General features: G+C 34.5%; 2 protein-coding genes across 2 annotated transcripts; both read left to right on the plus strand.

The window, feature by feature from the left end:
* The first annotated feature begins 137 nt into the window (after positions 1-137).
* Positions 138-18,974, plus strand: LOC134258755 (type-1 angiotensin II receptor-associated protein-like). Its single transcript, XM_062741334.1, has 7 exons — positions 138-269; positions 6,522-6,556; positions 7,834-7,948; positions 8,193-8,295; positions 15,999-16,029; positions 16,527-16,642; positions 16,858-18,974. The coding sequence occupies exons 1-7, from the start codon at positions 243-245 to the stop codon at positions 16,962-16,964; spliced, it is 534 nt and encodes a 177-aa protein (XP_062597318.1). The 5' UTR covers positions 138-242; the 3' UTR covers positions 16,965-18,974.
* Positions 18,975-20,188: 1,214 nt separating this feature from the next.
* LOC134258705 (sex peptide receptor-like) lies at positions 20,189-24,316 on the plus strand. The gene is made up of 2 exons (XM_062741244.1): positions 20,189-20,344; positions 22,907-24,316. Exon 2 carries the CDS (start codon positions 22,998-23,000, stop codon positions 24,156-24,158), a length of 1,161 nt encoding a protein of 386 aa, XP_062597228.1. The 5' UTR covers positions 20,189-20,344; positions 22,907-22,997; the 3' UTR covers positions 24,159-24,316.
* Positions 24,317-24,644: the final 328 nt, after the last annotated feature.

Genomic DNA, 24,644 nt, shown 5'->3' on the forward strand with positions numbered 1-24,644 from the left:
GGTTCAGTAACTAGACTTGAATTTCTTATCTCATTTTGATTAAGTTGTGTATTTTCGAAAAAGAAGTTCTGTTCTTTTAGATCATATAATTTGTTATGATGATCACTTTTTTTTGAGAGTATATTTTTTTTTCGGGATGCCTCTGGGTTGTCTATCCCCCCAATGAGACCATCCGAGTTTGGTGAAATGATGCATTGTGAACTCGTGACTGTCATCATCATCTGAACAAAATTATTTTGAAAATGAGCCCTCCACACTATACTCTAAAGGTAAAAAATCAACTCTGCACTCTCACATGTTGTTGTCAATACTTTAACAAATATTTCCTTTCATTGTAGGCCTAATGTTTCATTATTTTCAAGGATCTTAGATGCCAGGATAGTGTTAAATCTAGACCCTAAAAAGGGCATGGTAATCAAGGAATCAAAAGGGCACTTTGTGTCGCGACAGGATCTCACAAGGGCACTTTTAAAACAAGTGTTAATGCGTTTAAAATTATATTAAACATTTATTAATTTTTACATATCTTAACATGTTTAATTACTTTTAATATCCTTTCATATTGAAATCTTTATTGAAACAAGTAATTTAAAGATAAATTCGTATATCTGTATTCCATTCATTTTAAAAAAATAATACCAACACAGTTAGCACACCTAGACTGACAAGACAATTATTGAAACAAAAAGGATATAAAAAAAGGCTTTTTTACATCCAATTTCTTTATCAAAAAAGTATTGAGGTTACACTTGAGAAAGTAATGGTATTATTCTAGCTGAGACATCTGCAAAATTATTAAAGTTTGGAGGTATGATTTACCTGCTTAGACTGTGTTATTTGTGTACTAGTACCGTCAATTTAAACATTAAAGGATAATACTTTTTAAGTCTTTTTTGTCAGGGAAGGGGGAGGGACATTTTGAAAAAAATACATGTAGAGACCATTCTCTTTACTTGGAAAATATTCTACCAACAGGATCAACTGAAAACTGGTCTTACTCCCAAAAAAAAAAAAAAATAATGCAAAATATGATTTGTTTAAAAAAAAAAAACTCTGGCTTTAATTAGAAACATTGACCCTCAGCTTGTCAAATCCAAAGAAACTAACTTAGTTTGTTATTTTTGAGCCTTTTTATCACATTACATTCAGTTTTTTGGTAAACTGTAAGTATTTTATTCAGATATTATAAATATCCATTTTTTCTTCAAGTTCAACTATGTGTTTTATTCTACTTTCGGTTTAAAAAAACGATCCTGATTTTAATTAGTTAATAATTTACAAGTTAATTTATCATTATCTTGGGCCAATTCTTGCATAATCAATGCAATCTAATAACAGTTTCTCAAGTTAAATCCTCTACCCTGATAGCCTGAGGCATGTTAATTAGCCAGGTGGCTGAGTTCGTGCGTTCAAGCGTGAAGTGATTTCCTGTCGTTGTATAAACAAAGGGATTATCAGCATGCACTGAATAAACAGAACAGCAAAGGAATATTGCCTAAACTGGGCATATTTATTAATTTTTGGTTAGGAAATAAGGGCATGGCGCTGGAAAAAAGGGCATGGCGTCAAGGAAAAGGGGCATGGCGCCGCGCCATGCTAGTTTGCTTTAGATTTAACACTACAGGATGCGGCATCATGCTTCAATGGTACATGCCATTATGCCGGTTTCTCCTTGTCTTCAATAATTACACATGTATCTGAAATATTTTTATCCCAGTTGCAATTTTCAGGACATTTTGGACATGCGCAAAACAAAATCGTAAACGTCAAAGACCCCCCCCCCCCCCCCCCCCCCCCCCCCCCGAACATGTTGAAGTTTATGAAGGGCAAGGGAGACATTTTATCTGTAGAGTATGGGGCTTAGGTCAGAATGTAAAGAAAATAATGTATACATGTACAGAAGGGAATTTAGTCAATTCCATCTTCCAGCTCTGTCTTTCTAGTATGAAATTAATAAATAGCAAGCAACTCAATTTTGGATGCATAAAATTTCATCACTCTACAACTTTATTTTCTTTAGAGAAGTGGACAAGCTTTCGCCTACATCCATCACCACTGAGTGGATGTAGGCGAAAGCCTGTCCACTCCTCTAAAGAGGATATTTTCAACTCTTGACTGAAATGATTCAAATTTTTTGTGTGTTATTGGTCATTACTCAAAGGTATGTCAAGGTTCAATGTCATATTTAAAAGCTCAAGGTCATTGAAAAAAAAGATATTATATAGTTTTATTTGGAAATATTTCTAGCTCCCTTAATTTAAATCATATTTCTTCAGAATGCTGAATAGATTGGGCAACAAACAAATTGCCTATACATACCTTCTCTATAAAAGGTCATGGGTAACAAATACAATGAACTGAACTGAGTTGATATAAATTAATAATACAACAAAGGTAGACACACCCTTGCTCACACACACACCCTTTCACACAAAAAAGTGTATGACATAAATTATATCAAGATATTAAATCCATATGTCCATTTCATAATTTTAAGATCAAGGTCACTGTACACTGTAGTTATATGTTTATGGCCATTTTATATTTTAAAGGTCAAGGTCAGTGCACACCTATATTGAATAATGCACAGGCCATAAACTTGGATCACTTGAATGAGATTAATTCAAACTTGCAGGGATTGACATTAACGGTTGTCCGATTGCCCGGGACAAGTAAATTCTCAGTTCGGGCAAGTGAAACTATCAGTGTACTTGTCCGATCGGGCAAGTGGATATTTCTGATAGAAACATTTTTTTAATCTCACATAAGTTTATAAACAACACAATGAATTAAACACTTGATTTCTGCCCAAAACGGGAAATTGTTATTGCATTCGGAATCCCTCGGTAGTGTTTCTGGATAAGAAATCGGGTTTGTTATTCTGTTTTCCTTCAAAGTTTAAAAAATACGATTATCTGTCTGACAACTTACGTTACAGTCTTATTATGAAATAGAGATTACAGAATACTTTCTTTACCCAATTAAGGAATTATATGAAGAACATCAATTATTTACGATGCACGATGTATCTTGATTCAAAACATAACAACTCTCTTCCTTCTGGCTTCACCTCATTTTTATAGAGGAAAAATTAAAATTTCAAGCAAAAATCATTAGGCCTAGAAAATAATATTCCTGTAGTACTCTGTGTGTTTTCAAGATAGTTAAATGACAGGAAAGTGTTTTACATACATGTACATTTACAAATGTAGCATCACCAACATATCAACATTTTTCCGGCAGTTAACTTCAAAATTGAGATTAATTTGTCAACTTTTATATTTACAACAAATTCATGCAGGTACAATAACTGTTTTTTTTTTCTTCAAAAATTTTGGGCAAGTAAATTTTGCATTCGGACAAGTCAAAATTGTAGTTCACTTGCCCGAAGGACAAGTGGAAATAAAAGTTAATGTCTACCCCTGACTTGAATTTATTCATTGTTTATTACCATTAGGCCATAATAAAAATATTTCTAGATTCTCATCCCCGCCCGCCTTGATTTTTTTTATTTCTGTTTTTCTTCGTCTTAATTCTGATCGGGATCGGTATTCATCTACCATTCTACTTTTGTTTTAAATCCCGCGAAAGTCGACATGATTTTGACAGCTGAAAAGATGGTAATATGCTGTAATACATGCGTATATATTTTGAACAAGGGTCATTGGTTGAAGAAGATTGGTGATGACGTGAAGTAAGAGATAATTTAACCTTTACTATGACTTTTATTTGGTTATTGTAGATAAAATTACACCGATTGACAAGGTCAATAAAAAATCTGCAAAATTGAAAAAGTAAAAAAATATAAAATAAAAGCCACCCGCCCGCCTCGATTTTTAAAAAAAATTCGGATGAGAATCTAGCAATTTATTTATTATGGCCTTAGGGTGTTGTGAATTTAGATAGAGTTTGATTTCTCAAAGATCAAGGTCACTAATTTCATCATTTTCCTCAGACCTGATCTTGTATTTCTTTGGGAAAAATACCAATTGGCATAACCATAATGCCCCATGAGATCAGTGGGCAATGTGCAGAGGTATCTGACCTCAGGTTGTTTTGGGTGTTTTAATTTTGCTCAGTGACACCAAGATGAGAGTTTGGTGGAAAATTCCAGTTATTGAGGTGTAAATAAGTATCAACAGAGCTTGCACCTGAGAACCAGTTTCTAGCAATCTGCATAATTACAATATATGTAGAATAAGGAGTTTCTAAGGAAGAAGATCCCTAGCAATCAAAAAGATTAGCTAAACGGAACTGCAAAATTTGATTTAAAAAATAGAAGGAATCCTCTTGATATGATTTCATCTCATTAATTTATGATTTTATTAATGCCAGGAATGTGTCCATATACCAAGCTGTGTGTATTTACAAGCATAAAAATCCTTGCAGCATAAAAGTTTGAAATTGTTAATACTTTGTAGGGGGAGGGCATTAATGTTACATTCTACAGTGAGTAATGAATGATCTTAGCACAAGAATTAATTGGGATGAAGATAAATAATGTTCTCTCTGACTTTTCTCTAGCCTCTCCCCATCCTCAGTTAAATAGGGAGTTGGGAAGTTGACACTGTCTGAAAACATTCTGTTTATCTCTTTTCAATTGGACAGTAAAATTCAAGATTGAGAGCATTTTGTTTGGATTAACATGTCTACAACACTTCTTTACCTATCCTTTTAGACTTTGTAAGTGGGGAAGATTTCCCTTGTCATAAAAACTTGATTTATTTTGCAAAAAGTGGAGAGAAATTAGACACTTGATATTAAACAAAGATGATTTGTGAAAGAATAATTCATATTTCCTCATTGGCTTTAGTTTTATATTTATTTTCCTGCTTCTATATTATACATTAATGCTAAGGTAATTGTATTCATGCATACTTACATTACTGTTTTCTCAGTAACACTCTATGAGCACCTTGGTGTATTTTCCCTATTAGGGGAGATCCATCCAATTCTGGACACTTTTGTCCTGTTTTAATATGTAACACCCAGCAAACGAAAATAAACACTCAACACACTCTGATTTCAAGTGAAAAAGTATGGAAACACTTTTTGGCAACAAAATGCAATGAATACATGTATCATCATGAAACACAGTGAAATATCTTTTATTGATAACAAAATGAATTCAGGTGGTGAAATAGTGCAAGTCCGAACAACATTGGGTAATTCCAGACAGAGGCGGGGTAAATCCGGACAAGAGAGCAATATATGCTTTGAACAAATTTTTTTGTGAGAAAATGCATTCCAACAACATGCCACTTTGTTAGACATGCTTAAGTTTTGCATTACTTAGCATGTATATTGCACATTTTCACGAGAGAGAGAGAGAGAGAGAGAGAGAGATGCGGGTTAGGGACTTGCATAGAAATGATATTATAGAGCCCTCCCCCTTCCTAATTTGATTTTTATAAAGAAAATTGTTTAATCGTCAGAAAGAGTAATTAATTAAAAAGAACCAATAATTCAGACACTGGACTAGTTGTTTCTTGGGTCTTTTATATGGGCCGATGTGTCAATAATTTTGGGCCGACCCTTCCAGGCCTCAGGCCTACCTGTCAACCGTCACGGGCCGAGATGTCTGTCTACCCATAAAACCAGCGTCTGGAATTCCCCCACCTAGAAAAAAATCAGTGGGGGAAATCGGAACACATTGTTTGATAAAATTTAATGAAAAAATTAATATTATTTTGTATTATTCATCATATTTTTTCTTTTTTTAACATATGCTCTCTACATAAGATATTTTAAAATTATAAATGGAAATAAATATTTATGTTAGATCTTGTTTTAATTCTATGTCAAATTGCCCTTAATTTGTTCAAATTTTGCCACCTATTATTGGCTAATGGATTTCAGGAGGTATTAGTCCAAAGTCTAACTTTTGACTTAATTATAGCATTCAGAATACCCTAGAATCATTATAATGTTTTTAGAAAAGACAACAATGACACCAGCTCTCCGAATTTACTACATTTATTTATAATCAACCATACAGAATTACCGAAAAATGAGACAAAAGTTAAAGACTGTTTTATTTGTCCGGAATAACCCAGTGTCCAGAATTGGACGGATCTCCCCTAAGCACCCTAGTTCTAGTGGCGACCTTCATGTATTTTCTCATTGTCAAATATTAAGGACTCTCCTTTTACTACATTTACAGTGTTTCCAAATTCATAAGTCCCATCTTCAAACGTGTCAAAACGGTCTGTTGGTCGGTCAGTTGGTCTGTCGGTCCACCATCAGTTTCCATTCATTTTCTTTGCAGAGGTTGAAATGAAATTTGGTATATAGATTTCTCAGAAGAATATCTAGGTCAAGTTTTATTGTAGGGTATGATTGAGCCATTTTTGACAGAGTTATGTCCCTTGGACTTAGATTAGAAAAATTCCAATTATTTGGGGAAGGATGTTTTACAAACATCTTTTGTTTTTGTATGTTTTGCAATTTACCAGGCAAACATTTCTTGAGCTTTGAGCATCTTATTATGCTTATTTTATATCTTTAATATGTTCTTTCAGGTGATTGTTTGTGTCCATTTCATTTTGATGATATGGTAAGTATCTACATAGCTGCAGAACTGCAGTGTTATGGTTTTATTTTTTAAAATCTTTGACCATAAAGCAGATCCTATAGTGAAAATGATGTGCAATGTACAGTGCAAGATTTTCTGCACACATCTTAGGAGAATTTCTCCACTTTCCAACATTAGCTGGGTTGATGATTGATAAAATAAATTGATAAAATAAAAGCTTAAAGAAGGAGCAAAGATGAAAGTGGGGTTCTTCAGAGTTGAATTAGGTACCTTGTGGAGGGAGAGAGAGGATCAGGTGTCCTGTAAATGAAGCAGATGACTATGTGGTCAGCTCCTTGGAGAAAATCAAAAAAAAAGAAATCTAGGAAAAGTTAGATAATTTGCACAAAAGGCATTATACTACAATGTCAGTATAATTATTTAGTAACTAGAATATTGTTAAGGTACTCATTTTTTAGTTCACCTGAGCTTTCAGCTCAAGTGAGCTTTTTCTGATCACCCAGTGTCCTCCATCCATCTAGCTGAGCGTCTGTCTGTAAACTTTTCACACTTTCAACTTCCTCTCAAGAACCACTGGGCCAATTTTAACCAAACCTGATACAAATCATTTTTGGGTAAATGGAAATTTAAATTGTAAAAATGAAGGGCCAATCCCCCTTCCAAGGGGAGATAATCAAGAAAAGACAAAAATAGGGTGGGTCATTAAAAAATCTTCTTTTCAAGAACCACTGGGCCAGGAAAGCTGAAACTTATGTGGAAGCATCCTTAGGTAGTATAGATTCTAAATTGTTAAAATCATGACCCCAAAGGTTGGACCGGTCCATACTAGGGAAATCCAAGTTTTACATTGAAGTATATAGGAAAAATCTTTAAAAATTTTCTTCTCAAGAACCAATGGGCCAGGAAAACTGAAACTTAGGTGGAAGCATCCTAGGGTATTGTAGATTCTAAATTGTTCAAATCATGACCCTGAGGGATAGGGTTGACCACAGTAGGTATTAAAAGGGGCAGAATCTGGTGAAGAATAGCATGGCCTAAGTTACTGAGGTGAGCATTGTGACCCATGGGTCTTTTGTTGTAATAGTCTCGCTGTCTTAAGAAACCAATTAAAAAAAAAAATTGTTTTTAGCTGAACATTCTTGTACTTGTAAATTTCAAGCATGTAGAAAGAGGAAGAAGCATGTAGAAAGAGGAAGTGAAAAAGAATATGTTCAAAATCAAATTGTTCAAGCTTGATGAAAGATACAATAGAAATGAATACATTCAAATTTTGTAAAGTTCTAGCTTGTTTTCTGCAGGGGAGCACAGTTTGGTAGTTTCATGCCAACTGTCTACTGGCTGAGTAACACCTTTGTACTACTGTTAGGGGTATGGAGTATAGCTAGTCCCGATTCATTTGATGCTGTACTTATGGTAGGTATCTACTGGCTGTTTTTATGTTTTTTCAATGAAATCAATGAATCTTTAACTCAGGAGGAAAATTCATAATGAAGTGCCAGAGGTGGACAAATGCATGAATATGTACATATGATTTGTTTTATTCTGAAAGTTCATATTTTAAAGCTATTGGAAATAGAAATAACTTTGCTGTAAGTGTCAGGTCATTATGAGCATGTTTGCTATAAGTGTGTTTTACTTATTTATTTTTCATTTTCAGTACCTTATCCTTCACTTGTTCACAATATTAGAAGATATTGTATTGCTGGGAATCTATCAACCAAGGACTAGTCAAGTTATAGAAGTTGACAAGTATCCACAAGGTACAAATGATTGTTTGAAAAATGTTTTCTTGAGCTGTATGTACATTGTATAATGATTATTGTGCCCTGCTTTTTGCTTCAGTTGATTTCCTCTCTTGAAAAGAATGAAATACAAGTACAGTTTGTACCTTTAAAATATTGTAGCACATGAGAAGTCATTTCCTCTGTAAATTGTACAGTCAATGTCAATCATGTACATGTATTTAAAAATAGATTGAAAAATGTGGCATTCACCGGTAATCTAAGAGAGCACTTTTTTTTTCAACTAAATATTTTATAATACTATTGCGAGTTGCATAAACTTCTCAGTACAGATAGTTTTAGCATCATTTTCTTTCCATCATGTACAAAAATAATATGTATTAATTTGAGATTCTCAACATGCAGTGAAATTCATTGTTGTATCATTTACATTACTGTAGAATTACTTTTTTCCGCATGGGATTAATTTACACTATGTACACGGTCAAAAATTTTCCGTGGAAATTTGTCCAAGTAATATAAATGCAGAGTTCTTGAAATCTTTCGGTCCTGTCGGCAAAACCGATTGAAACAACCAAGGACCGATTACTTTCCGTTCTGTGTCAGTCCAAATGACCGGACGGTGTTGACAGAGAACTTGCGAAAATCCGACTAAATTTCGTACAAATTCCCTATTATCGATCGATCGTTATCTTTCAAACTCTTTTTAGCTCACCTGAGCCGAAGGCTCAAGTGAGTTTATCTGATCGCATTTTGTCCGGCGTCCGTCTGTCCGTCTGTCTGTCCGTCTGTCTGTCTGTCTGTAAACTTTTCACATTTTCGACTTCTTCTCAAGAACCGCTGGGCCAATTTCAACCAAACTTGCCACAAAGTATCCTTGGGTGAAGGGGATTCAAGTTTGTTCAAATGAAGGGCCACGCCCTCATTCAAGGGGAGATAATTGGGTATTAATGAAAATTTAGTGGCATATTTTAAAAATCTTCTTCTCAAGAACCACCCTGCCAGGAAAGATGAAACTTATGGGGAAACATCCTCAGGTAGTGTAGATTCAAGTTTGTTCAAATCATGACCCTCGGGGGTAGGGCGGGGCCAAAATGGCCGACCAAAGTTTTACATAGAAATATATAGGAAAATTCTTTAAAAATCTTCTTCTCAAGAATGACAAAGCCATAATTCATCATATTTATATGGAAGCATGCTCAGGTAGTGTAGATTCAAGTTTGTTCAAATCATGACCCCCGGGGGTAGGGCGGGGCCAAAATGGCCGACCAAAGTTTTACATAGAAATATATAGGAAAATTCTTTAAAAATCTTCTTCTCAAGAATGACAAAGCCATAATTCATCATATTTATATGGAAGCATGCTCAGGTAGTGTAGATTCAAGTTTGTTCAAATCATGACCCCCGGGGGTAGGGCGGGGCCAAAATGGCCGACCAAAGTTTTACATAGAAATATATAGGAAAATTCTTTAAAAATCTTCTCAAGAATGACAAAGCCATAATTCATCATATTTATATGGAAGCATGCTCAGGTAGTGTAGATTCAAGTTTGTTCAAATCATGACCCCCGGGGGTAGGGCGGGGCCAAAATGGCCGACCAAAGTTTTACATAGAAATATATAGGAAAATTCTTTAAAAATCTTCTTCTCAAGAATGACAAAGCCATAATTCATCATATTTATATGGAAGCATGTTCAGGTAGTGTAGATTCAAGTTTGTTCAAATCATGACCCCTGGAGGTAGGGCGGGGCCAAAATGGCTGACCAAAGTTTTACATAGAAATACGAGGGTCGTTAGAAAAGTCCGCGGACACATTGAATTACGGAAAATCTATTGTGTACTGTGAAGTATGACCTATGTCTGAATAAATTCCTATATTTTGTTTATTGGTATGTAAAAAATCAAGTCCATATAATAAAATCTTGAAAATTTACAACGACATTTACTATGAGGTCATGGGATTCACGGAGCAATCACTTGACGTAAGGCGACGTGACAACCAGATTTCAACCGGTTAAGCTTTGTCGCAGTTCTATAAATCTTTCATTTCTTCAGATTTTTCTTATCTTTTTTCGACTTTAAAATTGAATATCTATATCAAGATATGTTATTTTTCTTCTATATAATGTCTTTTGTACTGATTCGGATATTATTGAGATCTTCAAAAAAGTCTATGCAGTTAATCGATCAGGTATGGAAACTATGCAAAACCATATAGGCGCATCGCAACGTCCTTGCGATACGGGGTATTGAAGTATCGATGGAGTTAATCATTCAAATTGTTAATCCTTCCATTCTTATGAAGCTACAACCATTTGAAAACTTGTCTTTTGTAGGTGTAGGAAATTCCCGGCAGCATCTTGAACATTTTAATCTCTTTTTAGACATTTTCCAGTCTGCATACATAATTTTTACGTAGTGCAGTGCTCCATGACGCTCAATGACGTTCCGATTTTTGGCTGTGTTTTCAGGCGTTGATCAGTTATAAACGGCTATAAAACAGTCATATACCCTCCAATTTAGTTCAAAATTTCTCCCAGTGACGTTTCATGAATACTTTAGCGGCAGGTAAAATATCATAAAACTCTTTGCGGTACAATTGTGCAATTTTTAATTTTAATAAAGATTCTTTGTGATGTAAACGTGCCAAAATGTAGCATGCTCCGTGAAGCAAGTTTTATCAAAATAAATAAGCTGTATATTTTTCAATAATCATCGGAGAGCACCAAATTCATGTATATTCATTGGAAAAAAGGTAAAGATTTTATCTGGAAAGTTTAACCGGTTTCGTGGAAATAGCGCGCTCACAATAGAACTTGTCCGCGAACTTTTCTAACACCCCTCGTATATAGGAAAATTTTTTAAAAATCTTCTTCTCAAGAATGACAAAGCCATAATTCATCATATTTATATGGAAGCATGTTCAGGTAGTGTAGATTCAAGTTTGTTCAAATCATGACCCCCGGGGGTAGGGCGGGGCCAAAATGGCCGACCAAAGTTTTACATAGAAATATATAGGAAAATTCTTTAAAAATCTTCTTCTCAAGAATGACAAAGCCATAATTCATCATATTTATATGGAAGCATGTTCAGGTAGTGTAGATTCAAATTTGTTCAAATCATGACCCCCAGGGGTAGGGTGGGGCCAAAATGGCCGACCAAAGTTTTACATAGATATATATAGGAAAATTCTTTAAAAATCATTTTCTAAAAAATAGCAAATCCATGATTGGTCATGGGACTACTTTTGGATTTAAATTTTACAATAAAAAGCCATTTCTACTTTTTCCTACCCTTAGTGCTCAGGTGAGCGATGTGGCCCATGGGCCTCTTGTTCTGCATGTTGTAATGGCTTCTTGATTAATACAAGTGCAAATTTAGAGACAATGTTCTATCGTTAAAATGATAAATGTCCTACGGACCAGGTTTAATAATAGAATTTGTTCCTTATATTCACTATGTCACAAAATAAACACCGGCAATGACTCGAACTCAGTACATTTACTACGAAGATTCCAGAGAGTTCCGAATGCAAACATGGCGTGTAAGAAGCGAGAAAAAAACGTTAAGAAAATTAGTTGAATTATCGTCTTTATTTGGATCATAATTTAGGTTTAAGGACATACGTGACCTAAATAATAGGTTTGTTGTAATTAATTTTGAAGTTATTTCCAGTGCATATCCTTTCCTATACTTCAAATTCGTTTCGGAGCAATTCTATAAATATTTCCTACATTGCGAGTATAACTGTTATGAGGACTTGTTCCGAGACACAGATTATTCTAACTTGCGCCAAACTATTGGTTAACTGTTAAAACAAGTTTCTTGACGGTGCTAGGGTAAGAAGTATGCAGTGTTCATATAGACGCCGTGTTTATTGATAATAAAATTTAAATACAATTTTTTTTTCATGTTTTTATTGAATTTATTTTGGACTGATAGAAATCTGTCTGGACTGACAAACTTCACATGGCAGTCGGTCCAAATGACTGACAGCGAAAAAAAGATTTCAAGAACTCTGTAAATGTAAGGCATATAGTGACAATCTACAAAGTCTGCGTAATTTTCTACCCGCAGATAAAACAGAAATTGAGATTCCACGGAATTATGACCCTGTGGAAAAAAGTACGTCTACAGTATTTGGAGTTTAACTGCATTAATTTTATACATGCCTTTACTACATTAGATATCTCTGATACTTTGATCTTGGTCCCATCAAGTTTTACTGTATTTTCAAAAGGCATGTATAACTACTTCTCCGCCCAAGAAGGACTACTGTAGATTCCTAAGTATACGTGAGGAATTAATTAATGCGTAATTTCGCGAGAAGTATCACTAAATAAATAAAATTACATGTACTCGCTTTTATTTTTATTGTGCTGAAATCCATGTAGATTCTATTGATGAAGCGTCCATTCACAAATTATCATTCTCGCGATTTGACGTTAGAGAGCTGTCTCGCGATATTAAGTACTCGTGAAAAATGAGGAATCTACAGTATGGTGCATCTTTCAAAATTTAAATGGGTCATTTTGAATATGAATAGGCCATCTATATTAAATTCTGAAAGAAATATGCAATACACAAGAAAACACATTTTTAGGTCACCTGAGTCACTCAGGTGACCTATTGCTATCCGTTTTCGTCATTCGTCGTCCGTCGTGTGTTAACATTTGAACATTTTCAGCTTCTTCTCTGAAACCAAGGAAACAATTTCAAACAAATTAGGTTTACAGCATCTATGGGTGAAGGGGAACAAAATTTGTGAATTTTATGGTCTCCGCCCCTCTGATGCCTGAGAGGTGGGGCAAAAACCATTAAAATTAATGAAATCTTTAAAAATCTTCTACTTTACACCTGGACATCAAGCAGTCGAACTGTTGGTATGAATGTAATGAGCATTGAGTCCTCAACCAAAATTGTGAAATTCATGGCCCCAGGCTCAGGGGTTCTAGTGCTTGGGCAGGGTTATATAGATTATATAGTGAAAATGCATATTTTCTTTGAAAATCTTCTTCTCTGCTCCTGGGTATTAAATAAAGTAACTATTAGTACATAGTTATAATGAGCAAGAGTGCCTCTTTTAAAATTGTGAATTTTATGCCCCCAGGGTCGGGGTTCTGGGGTTAGGGCGGGGCTCTACTGGTTATATAGTGAAAATGCATTAATTATTTGAAAATTTTCTTCTCTGCTCCTGGGTATTAAATAAACTAACTTAGTATATCATTATAATGAGTAAGAGTGCCTCTTCCGAAATTGTGAATTTTATGGCCCCATGGTCAGGGGTTCTGGTGTTAGGGCAGGACTCTATTGATTATATAGTGAATATACATTAAATCTTTGAAAATCTTCTCTGCTCCTGGGTATTAAATAAACTAACTAAGTATATAGTTATGATGAGCAAGAATGCCTCTTTTAAAATTGTGAATTTTATGCCCCCAGGGTTGGGGTTCTGGGGTTAGGACGGGGCTCTACTGGTTATATAGTGAAAATGCATTAATTCTTTGAAAATTTTCTTCTCTGCTCCTGCGTATTAAATAAACTAACTTAGTATATCATTGTAATGAGTAAGAGTGCCTCAACCAAATTTGTGAATGTTATGGCCCCTGGGTCAGGGGGTTTGCCTATTTGGTGTAAGGGGGGGGGGGGGCTCTTTTGATTATATAGTGAAAATACATTAATACTTTGAAAATATTTTCCTTTGCTCCTGGGTATTATGCCAATGATCTAAGTATATATATATCTATATTTATGACGAAAAAAGGTGCATCTAGCAAAATGGTTAATTTCATGCCCCCTGGGTCAGGGGTATTGGGGGGTTATATAGTCTGAAAATAAAGCTTTGAAATCTGGTCTGTTATATTAATTAACCATTTATGATGAAATAAAATTTATGATAAAATTTCCAAAATTTAGAAATAAGTGGCCCCAGGGTCAGTGGTTCGTTTGGGGTGCCCACGTGCACAACTGGTTATAAAGTGGAATTGCATTTTCTCTTTGTTTCTCTGATCTACCTCTGGGTATTAAGTAACTAGAGTAAGCATGCTAAGTGTATAATTATGATAAGCAATGGTGCCTCTTTCAAAATTGTGAATTTCATGGATCATGGTTTAAAACACGAACCAAATTCATGCAATTGTTTGAAAGTTGTTACATGATGCTCAGGTAACCTATAAGGCCCGTTGGCCTCTTGTTATTAAAGGCCTAATTTTTAGGTCACCTGTTATTCTATTGCTATCTGTTTTCGTCCGTCGTCGTGTGTTAACATTTGAACATTTTCAGCTTTTTCTCTGCAACCACTCAACCAGTTTTAACCAATTTTGGCATAAAGCATCTTTGGGTGAAGGGAAACAAAAGTTGTGAATTTCATGCCCCCCTCTTTGATATTAATCAAACATTTATGATGAAATAAAATCTATGATAAAATTTCCAAAATTATGAAATATATGGCCCAGGCTCAGTAGTCCTTGTGGGGTAGGGTGCACAACTGGTTATAAAGTGGAAATGCATTTTCTCTTTGTTACTCTGATCTACCTCTGGGCCACGTATTAAGTAACCAAAGTAAGCATGTTAAGTGTATAGTTATGATAAGCAATGGTGCCTCTTTTAAAATTGTGAATGTCATGGCCTCTGGTTTAAAACTAGTGTTGGCAAATCGGACGATTTTTATTAACCGGTTACTCGCTTAATCTTTCGATCGAGTACCCGGTTACTCGGAAGATTTTATGTTATAGTTCCGTATTTATTATCAATTTCACCCTTTTACTTATTGGTATAAATAAACAACAAATGTAAGATATATGAACTTTATTTACAAATACAAACTCAAAAAAAAAACTGCAACAAAAAACAAACAAACAAACAAAAAAAACCAAAACAAAAAAAAACATACACACATTATCTTCAAAGAATTTTGATTTTAAATGTCACTCGAAACGGGGACTTTGTTTTTGGTTATGAAAATAATTATATCAACATATGATGAATATATATGTTGCAATCGAGGAGAATTAACATAGCCTGTAAATGCTGGTTGTTTTTGTTGAGTCTCCTGCAAGTCGCTGGTTATCGAATTAAGTTTCAATCTAAAGTAATTTTGCATATTTTTAGTTCCACCATTATACGACAACTCCGATTCACATAATTTGAATTTGACAAGACAAGACAGATTTCGAGTTCTTTAACAATATTTCCACGCACTTGATGTTCGCGGCGGCATTTTGTGAAAGTATGCACCTCTAATACAGGTCTGTTAAAATCAGGTAATTATAACTCAGGTTTTCAAGACGCGTACCACCTGGCAATTAAAGCCATCAATTAAACTAATCAAAACAAATCTTTCCAATTTGTGAACCACTAGAGAAAACCTAACGGTAATTAAATTAGGGAAATGTGTCAAATATACATTTACAAATGATATAAGAGTTTTTTTTATACGTATTAAATGTGAAAAATGTATTTCATCCGAGTAACCGAATAGCAGTTTTACTAACCGATACTCGCATCGTTCGACGGTTAACCGGTTAACCGGGTACTCGTTGCCAACACTATTTAAAACACAAACCAAATTCAATTATTGGAGAGTTGTTACATGATACTCAGGTGACCTATAAGACCTGTGGGCCTCTTGTTAAAATTTTTCTCATCTCATAAATGAATGTTTCTTTTGTAGTCAAATTTCTTTGGATTTAAGTAATGATTAATGTCTTTGCTCTTTTCAGGTATAAAGGATGAGTACAGATTTAGTTTGGGGTATCCTTTATATTGAAGCTAGAATCATTAGTTGACTTAGTAAATATATATAAAGTATGTAAGTAAAGCTTAATAAAAGTTGACATATCATATAAACAGAATTTTTTAGTGATACATAAATTTAGTAATCTGTCTGTAAAAATCGGCATTTAATTTTAACAAGAAGTAATTTTAGGGATTTTATGGTGAACAGAAAGATAACAGTTACTTCTAATGATAAAAAAATCTCTATGTCAGTGAAATATCTTTGAATGGGATAAGTAAAACAACATACAATCAATCATCTAATGATTGAGGATAAAAATGTTAGTAACATTTAATTTCAGCAATACATTGTATCAACTTCCTTGCTAAAAATGCCAAATTTGCATTTTCACTAAAATTTCTGCTTCTATAGTATTGTGTACATTATAAAAACTTATGAAATATTTCAAAGCTGGAACCAGAAAAAGGACCTTTTTACTATTATATCTAACAATTTCCTTGACTGTAATAAGCATGGTTATCACTAACTTGATCCTGAAGCCCTTGACAGCATTCCTGCTTTGGAGAATATACCAGGATAGAGGAGGGAGATTCTCTGACTTCAATTTCCCCAACCTCCCACAGTTTGGTAAGATTCTTTGTTTGTCATCTAAATCATCATCAGTTTTAGTCCACATTTGTAATCAAGGTCATTTGGTAAAGGTCAAGGTCAGAGAGATTGAAAGTAGAAAGTTCCTTTTTGATCTGAATTTTATTGTTCCAAAGTAAAAACATTGATAAAATGCACATACTTTGAAAAGTGAGTACTGAAGTACGTGTAATGTTATTGTGAATGTTTTTAAGGAGGCAGCCCCCCTGGCCAGGGTAACTATGAGAACATAGATCAGCCGGTTCCAACCAACAACGTAGAGACAGCTTCATCAAACATAGAGAAACAACCACATCAGTAACTACACAACAGATCATCCAGAGTCATGCAAGGAATCACAATCACATCACTAGTCATCATAGCTTTAACCACATCAGTAACTACACAACAGATCATCCAGAGTCATGCAAGGAATCACAATCACATCGCTAGTCATTGTAGCATATTAATCCAGACCAGTCTAGCTTCCTATACACACAATACAGCTAAGAACAGTTAAAAGCTTTAACCAAAAAAAAAGATTACATGTAATTATTAAAACAGAATAATAAATCTAACCAAATCATTACAGCTCCAATCCAATCAAGTTGATAATACTCACTTTACACCATAAACCAGGGTGTAAAATTCACATCAAAATAAAAAAAAAAAACCAAAGCAGTATGTGTACCTAGCAGTGCTAGCACCAAATCCTAGAAAGGATGAATTCCAAAGGCATTCAAATTTCTTGTTTGTAAAGTTTGTTCAAACTCATGAAATATCAAACATTGCATTCCTATATTTATATGACTTTGTATTTATAAACTTAAAAGAAAATGAAAGTCAATTTTAAAAATTTTAATTCAGCATTATGATAGAAAACGTATTTTTATGTTGGGTTTTTTTTTTTGGTCACCTCAATCAAGTGACCTATTCTATCTGTTCACCTGTCGTCAAGTTAAAATTTCAGCAATTTCATCTTCTTTTATGGAACAGCTGAACCAATTTCAACCACTTTGCCATATAGCATCTAAAAGTGAAGATAAAGAAGTAATAAATTTCATAATAATCCCTCCCCCCCTCCAAATTAATGCAATCTTTAAAAATCCTCTCTATTCTTGAAGCTAAACTGTTGGCATGATTTTAATAGGCATTGATTGAGTCCTCTACCAAAATTTAACAAATTCCTGGCCCCAGGGTAAGGGGCTCAGGTGTAAGGATTGGGTTCTATTGGTCATCACACTATGGTAGTTTAAAGGCATAAATCTTCATCTAGTATATAAATTATATACATGATGTGCAAAAGTGACTTCCAAAATACTTTATTTTGTAATATTTTATAATCTATCCAGTGGATTATTTATTGTTGTATTATAGTCAGGTGAGTGTAAAGGCCCCTGGGCCTCTTGTTATCTGTTACACGATTACATGTGTGTTTTTATGATTTTTTTCATATTGAAGGTACACTGCAACCAAAGATTTTTATTATACATATTAAGTTGAAGTAATTTTGAAATCATTTACAGTTTAGTATTCTACTGGGTATGTTGTGTTTGCTCAACTCTATTTTTCTTTTACACCTAACTTTTATAAAAGTTAACATTTATTTTTTTTTAAATCAGTGAAGATTACTCCCAAAATAAGGCATGTAAGGGTATGGTTAATGCTATTTTGACTATCCTGTGGCTCTACTTAAACATCATCATCATCATGTTGTTCATTTATAACTAGGCATCATCCCTGAATTTGTATGATCATATGTTCAGGACCACAACATTCCATTAACCATTATTAAAATACTACATGTACCTGCAATAATATTGCCCTTGTCAAAAAAAAGGAGAGGGCTACATTACTGCAGCTATTCCAGTACATATGGCAATTTGATTCTCTTCCTTTTTCTAGAGTTTTTCATTATGCTTGTGTGGATACCTGAACTTTTGTCTGCAATTGTCTGTGTGTAAGATTGTTAGGGTATAGGAATTTAGATGTGTGCTAATACCCAGGTTATATGCCTTATTAATTGGTTTAGGTGAATCATTGAATGTTTTCACCATTACTCTTCATTACAAGATATGAATGTGCAATATACTCGCTGGTCAGTGTAAATGAAATAGGCTGCTTCTGTTTTATAGAATTTGATATTATATACCTATATTCTTATTATTACTCTGTTATATTTTATATTTGTTAAACCATTTGTAAAAGTTAATATAATGTAATACATTCCAGCTTCTACTTGTTATATATACACTGTGTGAAGTATTCTTGTCTAATATTTTTATTGATGTACATTTTTAACATTCCATTGAATTAAAATCCTAATAAATTAGTCTGATTTCTTTTGTGTTGATTATTATTTGGAATTGTTTTCCTTGCATACGTACCTAAGTTTGCAACATGACTGGTTCAAAGTTCTTGAGAACTATTAGAGTAAGTGTCCTCATTCCAAATCTTGTTGTTCCCAAAGAATATGCAGCTATTATATTTCTTAGACATAGATAAGACAATATTGTTTGTCATACTACAAAACATGGTCTGGTCACAACATTGGTCTAGCTTCTAGTTTGGCACCAAACCAAATTTTTGTTCTTAGACTGGTGTTTTCATGGACCCTCCTTTGTTATTTGTTTGCAATATTACTTAAAAAAGCTATTCTCTGTTCCTTAAGTACATGTTTTTGAGCAGAATTTAAATGAAACTTATTTTCATTCGAGAAATTGTTCTCTCTCACTGGGTATCTCATCGGTGATATTTTCTTTAACGTAATACACGAAGGATATCAAAAATTGATCAAGGTTTTATAAAAATTTTAATAGAATTGAAGTTGCTTGTTTCTCCCAGGGGCAATGATAGCCCTGTCCCTTCCCCCTTATTAGGGTATTATTAAGGTACATTGATACTCTGATAAGAGAGATAACTCTTAACGACACAAATGTCTATTATTCCTTTATAAATTTGTCAAGTTTAAGTGCCTTTTTTGTCAAATTTTGCCCCGCAAGCCATGCTATAATTCTTCGTATTTTATTCAGCATATACATTTGCTTTGGAAAATCATAAAAGTTAAAGAAAAATTTCATATGAGAGAGCAGAGGGTTTATTAACCTTAATGCTATTACAGTGTAGGTGCTAGATTACAGTGTAGGTGCTAGATCTTCAAAGAAAATATTAGATGAAAGGTGTCAACCTCGGCTTTAAGATCGAAGGTGCATTTGAAATTCATATACATATTTTCCCTTATTATCCACAGACGATACCCAAGAAATTTGTAGATATAAAGTAATCCATTTCAGAGAAAACATCTAAAATTGTTTTAAATCTTACGGACGACGCACGAAGACGGATGTCATCAGAATCCATACATTACCATAGCAATAGACTCGGACAGCCATAAAAAAGACATATGTCTATATAACAAAGTATTCTTTGTCAGATAGCGCCGACTCTTCAACAGGATCCGAACTCGAATGAATCCTTTACTATAGATCAAACAATAACCATAGGATAAGGAGAAAAGCTCTATAATGGTTCCAGCAAATGTCATGTTTCATATTTCAAGCACGTTAGAATGAAGTGGCTACACATTCCTGTAACAGGTCGATGTTATTTGTTCCTTGGGAAACACGCTTGTTTTTTACTGAACATTTGTTGGTTTCTACAGAACGCTTAATTGGTTTACATGCTTTTTTCTTTGAAAGAAAGGTGAGTACGTTTTTAAATTAGTGTCCGCACATTTTTTCTAGTTTTAGCGAGAAGGTGATACCGGTATATTGTATCTTCTCGGTAGAAGCTCTGTATCTGCATGGGTATGAATCATTCAGAAATCAATGCTTTTATCACATTTTAAAAAGTAAAATGTTACGTTTTCCCTATCAAATAACCCTGGCTGTGTCTTTAATTCGTCATTTATAGTTAATGGATGACGTTTTATCACTATCAGTTGACAAAATTTATTCCTACGTTGATTTGATGCATTCCTTTGGAGGACACCACTGAGTCTAATACATGTTTCATACTGCACAACAGGAACCTTTTCTTATTATGTAGGTTTTTCAAAATAAATATTCTGCTCAAATTCACGAAAATATCAGAACAGGTATGAATACTTGTGTAGAATCAGATTAAATTTATCAAAATAATATGACACGCTATAAACTTAATCGACCTTTGGCATTTAAAATTAAAAATAGGGGTCCCATAAGCCAAAGTAAGGTGTGATGTAAAATTTAACTGCAGAAGCTCAAAGACTTCTCGAAATATCGCGCGAAAACAAAAGTGTTAAAACAGACAGAATTCATTACCTTTGACCTTTTGACCTCAAAATCAATAGGCTTTATCCTTAGGCCACAGGGAGTTGCTATATATAAAATTTCATTGCAATTTATAAGGAATCAATTTTTTCCCCAATTCCCCCAATCACTCTCATGGTAAAATTGAAATTCTGCTAAAACTTTATTGCAAATCTACGGGAGACATCACCAATTCCAAATAATAGCTCTTCGGTCAGTGTAAAAAAATAAGAGGAGTTCTTTGTAGAAAAACGCTACTCTCTGACCCCGGCCGCTTTATCCTCTAGCGTTGAAAATGGACACTCGAAAACCTGATTGCAAATCTGGAGGGGACACACCCATATTTATATTCCAAACATGATTGTTCTAATCTTAAATATGTAAGAGGAGTTTCACTGTCTCAAGCCACGGTTCGGAGTCCGCTTATAGCTATCTCCAGAATTGGAGAGGATTGTACATTTGGCTGTGGAGGAGTTTTGGAAATCATGTTTTGAAAAACCCATTTGACCCCTTGGGGAAAAGGAGAAGTTACAATTTTTTTACACAAAGCACCATCAATCATACTTCAAAAGATGAATTGGTTAGTGCTAAAAATGTAAGAGTATTTTGGGAAGAAAAAAAGTGTGACAGACGGAAAGACCAGTAGAATTACAATATACTGTACCTAAAGTTTCTCTCCGTCCGTCTGCCACACTTCTTCCTCAAAAGTTTATACTTTAAGCAGCTTTTGCTATATCATTGTTCGTGCCTTGAACATTTGCAGAAAGATTTTGAAATTTTCCTTTCACCTGTACGGTGCCAAATGGGGCCAAAATAATCTCAAGAAAACATTGTTCCCTGAACTTAATTTTTCGCAGAAATTCGATTTTTACCCTGGGGACGATTGGGGGTCAAGATGACATTTTTCCAACAAATTTGGATTCTTTGCTTTTCTGATTTTTTTAAGTAGTCAACTCATCTTTTGCAATGTGATTGAGAGCGCCCTGTAAATGTACTAGTATAATAATGTTTCGGAATTTTCATGATCACATGCACCTAGTTAGAGTCAAAAAACATATTTTATTGCCTCAAAAACCTTGTTCCTTAAGCTCCTCTCACGATTATCGTAGTAGCCCATTCATATTCTGGAAAATGATTAGGAGTGTCCTGTCGATATGCAATGGCTAGGATTTGGAAATTCAGTTTTTACGCTAGGGGTGATTTGGGAGCGGGACCAAAAAGCGTAGTTTTACTACAAAAAACTGATTCCTGGAACTTTTCTTACATCTTTTGAAGTAGTCCATTTATAATTTAAACTTCATGTAATATTCATGTAATATTCGAGTGTTTGGAAAATGTGAAATACGGTATCAGAATTTAGATTAACACCTTAGGGGATGATCGTTGGAGGGGGTCTCAGAAAAAACGTTTTTCTGCAAAAACAGTTACCTTGACTCCGCGTCATTTTAAGTTTCGCCATGGGACCAGTCGGGGTTCACAAACCTTTTTACAAGCCCTGTATGCCTGAACTTGTTTTGCATTTTTCATAGCACTAGCCTACTCACATTTTGGAACAAGACTTGTAAATGAGCATTTATTTCGGAATTTCAATTTTCATCCCAGGGGTGATTGAGGACTGACAGTGGACCTTTTTCAAAATTATAGAATATAGAATTACTGTGGCTTCCAAAATTGTTACACAAAGATGAAGATGACGCGGAATATTTTTAGAAGAGAAAACACAAACGTGCATGTGGGTATCACTGTGCTATGATGGCTTAATCATGTTAATTGTGGTTACAAATTATGTTTGTTAACAAACTTGAGAAACTGAACAAGATTAGTAACATGAAAATAGAAATTAATTACATTTGTGAGTACTATAGTACCTAATAACGTTTAATCAATGCACTGTATATTAATATACTGTTACAAATGAAGTGGTCATTCCTGATGTTAATATTTAATTGATTCTCATCAATAAAATTTGTTTCAGCCCCCTGGCAATGACGAAAGTGGTGGCACTTTGTAAATTATCATCATAACTGGTGCTGACGGTTCACAAAGCGGACAGATTTCACATTAAAATGGATGAACCTGGTCCCTATGTAGCAAATTTTAACATACGTCGATGGACAGTTAACCAAGACGATTCCATTAATAGCACTTTTGATGTTTGGGACAAAATCCTGGACTTGGATGAGGAATTTGATTCCTTTGTTTTACACCCCTGGGCCTGGGTAGAGGCGGATCTAACAATACCATTTTACGTCTACCTTTTGCCAGTCCTGGCGCTTCTGACACTCTTTTCGAACACTCTAATGATTACCGTGTTCGTCAAGGAGAAAATGTTTTCCTCAATAAACATTCTGATGATAGCTATTGGCATTTCTGATACTTTACACGTTATCTTGCCATCTCCTTTCTTGCTGGCTTTATATTTTTCGGACGTCTCTCCATTCATCCCTAACCATTACTGTCGATTGTGGGATTATTTAGCCAAGTATATTCCTGAAATAACTCATACGTCTTCAATATGGCTGACCGTTTTACTCAGTTTCCATCGCTTCATTGGTGTGCGTTATCCTTTCTACATCAGACAAATCTCGACAAGAAAGAGAAGCGTATTGTGTGTTATAGTGGTATACTGTTGTTCTTCACTACTTCATTTATGTCGGTTTCTGGACACGACCTATGTTGATTTTCATGTTGTGTGGGGAACCAAAGACATTTTCACTTGTAAGGCTGTGCATACCGACTGGCTCAAAGGATACGAAGTCGTGTATGAATGTATCTACTACTGGAATTGTATCGTACTAGTCAAGGTCCTTCCTCTATCCATCGTGGTGACCTTAGATTTTCTCATGGCTAGACAGCTCCTTCGTGCCGATCATAAACGACAGCGTTTTCTCTCCGACAACCAGACAACCAAAGAGAGTCGGCGTGTCACGTGGATTGTGATTGCTGTAGCCGCCATCTTTTCTTTGGTGGAGATTCCAATAACAATTATACTTATACTATGGACTCTCTCCATGGTTCACGACAAAATGTACGTGTCGGAAGTGATGCTGGGAGAACTAGGCGTCATTTTTAACATTATAATCTACATATCATTCCCGTGCATTTTGTTTCTGTATTGTTTGATGTCCAAGAAATTTCGTAAATACTTGCCATGTTTATCTCAGAAGTTTGCTATTGTGAAGAAGTTCCAAAAGGCGTCTTCAGAATCCAACGAAACAGAATGTTGATTTTTTTTTTTTTTGTTATTTCAATCTGCGCATACAAAAAGCTTGGTTATTGTTATTTTAAAATTAGAGTAAATCATTGTCACAAAGAATCATGATTTAATTTCTGGTTTCTACTGATTACAACTCAAGATACATGTACTTAATAAATTCTCTGAATGAGACAAGGTTGTTTATTTTGACTCGGGCATATAAGGACCAGCATCTCTGTATCATTTAACAAGGCACACATTAAAATCCAAGGCCGTAACTACCATTGAGGCCAGTGAGGCAAATGCCTCACTAAAGAGCAAGAGCCATCTTATGCATAAATTGGCCCTGTACTTATATCAAATAATTAATTATCACCCTCTTTCCCATTTTACATGTATATGTCAAAATAAAGTGGACACTTGGTGCTTTCATTTTCTATCATAAAATTTTGTTTTGAGAATTCAGATATTGGAAAACAGGTTTGAGAAATTGCAATGTTCTTGAAATTTGCAGAAA

This window comes from Saccostrea cucullata, unplaced genomic scaffold (assembly GCF_032062105.1).
Source record: "Saccostrea cucullata isolate Sc308-1 unplaced genomic scaffold, CSIRO_AGI_Scuc_v1 ctg27, whole genome shotgun sequence".
Lineage (NCBI taxonomy): Eukaryota > Metazoa > Mollusca > Bivalvia > Ostreida > Ostreidae > Saccostrea > Saccostrea cuccullata.